This window comes from Vespa mandarinia, chromosome 1 (genome assembly GCF_050613455.1).
Source record: "Vespa mandarinia isolate Hongniang chromosome 1, ASM5061345v1, whole genome shotgun sequence".
Lineage (NCBI taxonomy): Eukaryota > Metazoa > Arthropoda > Insecta > Hymenoptera > Vespidae > Vespa > Vespa mandarinia.
This window is the reverse complement of record NC_140810.1, coordinates 3,790,811-3,797,776: the sequence shown is the minus strand read 5'-3', so window position 1 is coordinate 3,797,776 and position 6,966 is coordinate 3,790,811. Positions and strand designations below refer to the sequence as shown.

At 30.7% G+C, this 6,966-nt stretch overlaps 1 protein-coding gene across 1 annotated transcript; it reads right to left on the bottom strand.

Annotated features, from left to right (window-relative positions):
- Positions 1-4,703: 4,703 nt before the first annotated feature.
- mRpS21 (mitochondrial ribosomal protein S21) lies at positions 4,704-5,601 on the bottom strand. Its single transcript, XM_035873793.2, has 2 exons — positions 5,514-5,601; positions 4,704-5,288 (listed from the first exon to the last, which is right to left on the bottom strand). Exon 2 carries the CDS (start codon positions 5,286-5,288, stop codon positions 5,016-5,018), a length of 273 nt encoding a protein of 90 aa, XP_035729686.2. The 5' UTR covers positions 5,514-5,601; the 3' UTR covers positions 4,704-5,015.
- Positions 5,602-6,966: the final 1,365 nt, after the last annotated feature.

The following is a 6,966-nucleotide window of genomic DNA, read 5'->3' as shown; positions in this document are numbered from 1 at the left end:
TAGACATGCATGGATAAAATTAATAAGTAAAGGTCAAGTGTATACGATCGATCTATTCGAAAACTAATACGATTAATCATTATTTCTTCAAAATATTTACAAAAAATAAATGGAATTATTAAATATGGATAAAAAAAAAAAAAAGAAAAAAAGAAAAAAAGAAAAAAGAAACAAATAGTTTCGTAAAAATATTAATAATAAATTATTAATGAAAATATGATGAAAGCGTTAGTTACATCACTGACAACGTCATTCGTTTCATAATGAATTAATATTTTATAAGAACCAACGGAAACAGAAGATTTAAGTCAAAGAGCGGGAAGAAAGTCGGTCGACCGTGGTGAATGCTAGCTTGGTCGAAAATAATAAAGACCATTCTCTTTTCTCCTTCGTTCCTGGTCCACCATAACGTGTATCATGCTAACATTCCACTTAAATTTGGCATTACTAACCGCCGCATTGCAGTATCGCTTTCCTTCTTCGGCTAGCTTCCGTGCACGCTTTTCGAGACCGGAAATAAATCACCAAGTGAACCGAACAAATAAACTCCTGCAATATCGAGCAATGCGTTCGAGGACACGAGAGAGAGAAGAAGCTATTACACGATAGGATAAATGGTTTCGAAAAGAAGAATGAGTTTTATCTACGAGTCCCCTCTCCCCTCCTCCCACCCGCTATGATTCAATTAGCACATTGTGCTTTTAATGGGAGATGGTTGGATAAGAAAAAAAAAGAAAAAAAAAGAAAAAAGAAAAAAGAAAAAAGAAAAAAGAAAAAAAAACGAACGGACGGGAAGACGCCGGCTATTTTGTTATTCGAATTGTTATCCTTAGTTTACAAATGTTCTTTTAAAAGAGATAAAATTACCGTTGGTAAAATGTATTTATTAATTTAAAATAATTCAATTTCTATATTGAATAATTATTATTTGAAATTACGTACGATACTTCTTACAAGTATAATGTTTATTTTCAAAGCATCTTCCTAACTGTCCTTAGGACTTTTATTATGAATTTTTCATATTTCAATTATGACGATTCTTTGAAATGGTTCTACTGTTGTTCTTTCAAACGTCGCATGTTTCTATAACATTTACGATCGAATTGATCGAGAAATAATACAACGTAAGATACGAGAAATGCGAGATACTAAGGAGGGGAAAAACAAAATAGAAAAAAACAAAAAAAAAAGAACAAAAAAAAAGAAGAAAGAAAAAAGAATGAAATAAAAGAAAATAAATCGTGAAATAATTGAACGATAATTTTTTTTTTTTTACGGGCAATCTTTTGGAAGAAACGAAAACATTTGTTCAGAAAGCGTTCAGTGAAACGCAATAATAGAATTTTCTATTTCAATTTTGAAAATAGCATTTTCTCGTTTGTTTCTATATCCACATAATGGAAAGTAAGTAAGCGTAATAAGAGATAGTTGGAAAATTGTGAGAAAATCGTCGAGAGAATTTAGAAACGCATGATTTATTCTATCCTTCTTTAACCTCCACTCCTTAGCCTCTATGAGGCTTCAACTATCTCGTTCTTATATACATACCACGACTCGCACACGTTTGTTGACTGATTCGAGGATTATCGAAGTGGTTCACAACTTGGCGGATATTGAGTGAGCATCCATGATCGTTTGCATGCGAAAATCAAGGACAGTACGAGCTCGCAGATCTCATTTCAGACTTCCTAGAGAACAGACTCTACGGAGAGAACGGGAGTACGTTTTGGTCGAGAAGGCGGTTTGGCTTAACTCTTGAGAATCTGGATTCGAAACCACCTTCGAACTACTCGCAAGACTTCGCTAGAACTAGATCTCTCTCTCTATCTCTCACTCTATCTATCTGTCTAACTCTATCTCTATCTCTATCTTCATCTCTATCTCTCTGTCTATCTTTTGCCCCTAAGGGTATACAATTTCTCTTACTTTCTCTCTCTCTCTCTCTCTGTTTCCTCCCTGTTTTCTCGTTTTAACTCTCATTGGCTTTTCGTCTTTACGTCCATCTTCTCTTTGACATCGTATTAACGTATCTCAAGTTTTCCACTTCAATTTGATAATTAACATGCTTTCAATCAAGTCATAATGAAATTGCAAAAGTTTACTCGTTTTATTTAGATATGTACTCAAGGATCAGAATCCTTCGTATATAACTTCTGCATTTGTCATATGGAGAATATATATATATATATATATATATATATATATATATATAATATATTAGTTAATAATTGTATTCCTTGATTGTTATACAACATGTGTATGTATTTTAATAACAAGGAAAAATCAGGTAAAAATAAACGAACAGGAAAAATTGTGTTTTACTCGGGAACGATATGGGAGGTAACAAATTGCAATGTTTGTTTCTCGTATAGTAAACGAAAAGATAAATCGTACAAATATGTTTGCTCGACGTAGGTCAAGTAGCGGGATAAACCCTTGATAAATTGTACTCGAGAGTATCCCGTTGTAACATCAACAAATATTATTGGCTAAGTCGATGTAATCGTCAAATACAATTGATTCGTTGTACGCATGCCGAAAAACAAAACGTATTACGTTAAAATGTTGATGAAATGGTCCTATACGGTTAACCAAGAGAGTAAGATCGACAAATGACTGATCGTCGTTAATTAATTCATATATTCGATCTTATGAATTATTTTCGAATTAATTACCACGCACGATAACTTTTGGAGACGTGTTTTATTAACTTCGTAATAAATTTATCAAATAGGGGCCAGGCAAATGCTATTGCTTATGTTTACGGAACACGAAAAATATTGAGTGGAAAAAAACTTGTAATTTATAAAAATGAATGAATTTATTAGCTATCAAATCGTCGTTATGTTATCGTCAATTTATAGTTCCAAATATTCACGATAGAGAAGAAATCAAGTTCGTGATGATGTACTTATGAATTTCAATTAATTTAATACTTATCGTTCCATTCGACTCGAATGGCATTTATGAAAATTCATAGTCCACGTCTGACGTAGGTGTATACGTCAGACGTATATACCTACTTTTGAAATACTCGGTATAATCAAAACGGCATTAAAACGTAGAATAATCCCTCCCCCCCCCATAAGAGTTAGAAGTTTGATTATAAATATCTAAAACTCAATAAACATTCGATCCTTCTTATATACAATGGACGAACATATTCGGAACAGATAATAAATTTCAATTATATTTACTTAAATTTAATAATGTTTTAATAGTTTAAAACTTATTATTACTACTTACTTTAATTCATGATTTGCTTATTTTGTTCGGTTTTAAAATTATGCGAAAATTAACGAAAAGTTAACGTTAATGAAACGATAATATACTCGTTAAATGAGTTCCTAATTGATTTTAATTGCAACTCTGGTAAGTACGTACCTTTTTTTTTTTCTTTTTTTCTCACCCTCGTAGTAAAGTCCTAGAAGTAAAAGTAGCAGAGCTTGGCTTGTCCGTTGTCGGTTTTTGCCGGTGCTATCTCGCCTCGTAACTCAAAGAAACTCCACGGGAGCGGAATTATCTTTTTTCGCGCTGCTTCCTTCATCTTTCCCCGGTAACTTCCAGGAGACTCGCGAAAAGTGAGAAAAGACAAAACGTTCCGTCGGTTTTCTTGGCAGCGGCTTCGCTAACTTGGCGAAAATTGAATAGATAGCAGGAACGGACGGGAAGTGGTGCCAAGTTTTCCATGAAAGAGAGAGAGAGAGAGAGAGAGAGAGAGAGAGAGAGAGAGAGAGAGAGAGAGAGAGAGAAAGAGATAGATAGATAGAGAGAGAAAGAGACGATATTCCCTCGTGGAAAATGTTCCTCTATCCAGAAATTCGAAGAGAACGTATTCTCCTTCTGCTGTATCTACCGTCTGGCAATATCCTAGAAGACAGGATTATTAGAATAGATAAGTTTTCGCCATGGTAATTTGATTCTTGAAAACGTTTTACGAACGAATAGTGTAAAGCCACTATAACTCGTTTGATATACGGTGTCCATCTCTTTTCACTTTCTAACAAATTTTTTTTCTCTTCTCTTTCCTTTTATTCGAAATTTCTTTTTTTTTTTTTTTCATATATTAAAAACTTTCCCATTTGTGGCTACTTATTTATCGGACATAAAGGAAAAATCTTAATACACGCATACTACAAATCATCATCTCACTTTCGCTTTAATCCTTACTTAACATTTTAATGTTTTCTTCGGATCTGTAAAAGAGAATTTGAAAAATTCCCGATCCGTCGGTATGAACACGTTGATTCAATTTCCCGTTAGGTAGCGCCAATGCTCGGCATCAAAATTACGAATTTAGTTTAATATACTTATATAATTATCTAGTTTGAAATTATATAAAAATTTATGAATGCTTTTGTTCTTTTGTTATTATAAAAAATCTATTATTAATTTATTAGAATTTTATTCATTTTGTTTTATAGCATAACTCATTTAAAATTAAATACTTTATTACATGATGATATTAAGGAATAAAAGAAACAAAGGGTACAAAATTATTAATTGAAATCCTATAGCTTCGTGGGACAATGAATTATATTAAAATGTTAGACTCAGAACTGTAGTTAACAAACTTTATTAATTTTTATTAATATCTCTTGGTTTTGAAATACCATTAGAATGCTCAAACAGAAATGTATCAATGTTGAACATAATCATGTTAACTTGGATAATATTAAGGAAAGTAAACAATATATTATATAAAGAATTCATAGATAAAATATGCATTTTGTGAATCTCAGTTAATTTAACTTGAACAATTAAACATTACCTGTATCTGTAAAGTATTTGAAAGGATCCTGAAGAATTATATTCAATGGTGGTATGAAAATGATCACATTATCTTGCAATTGCAATTTGAATTTCTTAAATGAAGATTAAGTCATTTAGATAACAAGAGGTAGCCGTTCTTTTCTTAATATATTTATTATAATATATCTAATGTATCTATGAAAGCCTTTTCTTTCAAAGATTTAATGAGAGATTGTAAAACATATTTACAAAGAAAATAAGCTTTAAGAACAACCAGGATAAGGTTCTTCTCTAACTGTTCTTGTTAATAATTGTATTTTTCTTGTCATATCCTCGTCATATATAGCTTTACACTTTTCAAAATTAATTCTTCGCCTTGTCCTTGTTGGTCTCTCGAAGTATCTGGTTAGCCTGTATTGTTGGAATAAACCTTCAGCATTAAGAATGCGATTTATAGTACGTGCTGCCTTTTCAATATCATTGTTCTTGACAAATATCGTTCTGGCAAGAAATTGTGTATGCCTTCGCAAATTCATCTAAACATATATCACATTATTATTATCGATAAGATATTATCACTACGTTATTTCGTTGATATAATTTACAATATGATATAATTTACAAATGTGATTTTGAGGTTAGGTCCTTCTTTATGTATTTTGACGAAAGAAATATAATGATCTATTATTTCAAGAAAAGATCGAAAAATAGAAGAGAAATAATCTGATTGATATTGTAATTATCTAATTAATAAAACTTACTTTTTTCACTGATCCGTATAATTGTATTATATACGTAACAACATACAACTGAATGCTACGACGTATCGAAGATCTATGTATACAACAAGGAAACAAAAGCGCCATCTAGAACGTTACTTGTATCTACGCATGCGTCGAGGATCAATATAAGAATAATTCACAGATTGTATTGCAAATAAATACAATTTCATAAAATTAATAGACAATTCATTATTTTTACGAATTATTAGAAATAATTGTTAATTCTTTGTTTCTGGTATGTGATCACAACTGAATTGTAAATGGCCCAAAAATATCATATTGAGAAGCGTGATAATGAAAAAGTACATTATCAAACAATACAAAACCTGTTAAATTGATTAAATAAAATATTTGAATATTATTCTTAATATAAAATTATAAAAATTAATGATTAAATGTAATAATTACTTGATGATCCTTCATATTGTATCGAAAACCCCATCGACATAAACAAAGCCACGTACTCAAAGACAATAAAAGTAGGACGATGGTTGACGGAGATGTACAAACGTAAACGTTGAACATTTGTTTCTAATATTTTTGTGAATAATATAATTCTGCTTTTTTTTTTATCTTTGTCCATTCGATATATTATGTGATTTTTTCCACCATTTTTCTCTTATACCGTTCTTACCATCACAAAAAGTGTGATTTATTTATATAATGATTATAAATTATGTTATGGACGATGAAAATAAAAGTAGAAATTTGGCAATATCTAATTACAATTGAATCTTCATTAAATAATGATAGATGCATAATTCTTGAGATTCATTCACGATTACGCGAAAAAAATTTACTATATTTTATTCTTAGTTTACGAATTATTTTTTACTTTCGTCTCATGATGTCTTCAAAATGATAAATTTATCAAAATGATTATGGAATGAATTTTGATCGTTTCATTAGTACGAAGAATTTTTACGACTAACCTTATCATTATTTAGAACAGACGAAATTCGTCACTTATTGACATTTATCTACTTCTAACGGGTGTACGAATGTGAAATAAGATATTAAACTGTTTGGATAAAAATCGAGTATTAGTTGAGATTTATCGTAATACGTAGTAATGTTTATTAATCACTATCGATAATCTTGGCTTACAAAATATACGGATTAACGTAATTCTTAAGCGATAAAGTAATGACATGTTCGTTAAATCACTACAAGTACCGATTCTTATTTGTAGCCAGGTATAAATGGCTCGAATAAACGTTTACATTGTAGATAACATTTATAACGATTATTCGTATCACGTCGAATCATTTTCATCGCGTTTGTCTTCGCGTTAATTTTATAATAATTAACGTTTCCATCTTACATTTGAGAACACAGCTTGCAAACACAGTCTCCGTTCCATTAAATGCATTTATTAAATACACCGTAGTTCTTACAACGTGTATTACTCCCTTTTTTTTTTTTTTTTTTC

Bases quoted from the DNA above. Each gene is read 5' to 3' on its own strand.
- mRpS21 (XM_035873793.2), bottom strand. From the start codon at position 5,288: ATGAATTTGCGAAGGCATACACAATTTCTTGCCAGAACGATATTTGTC.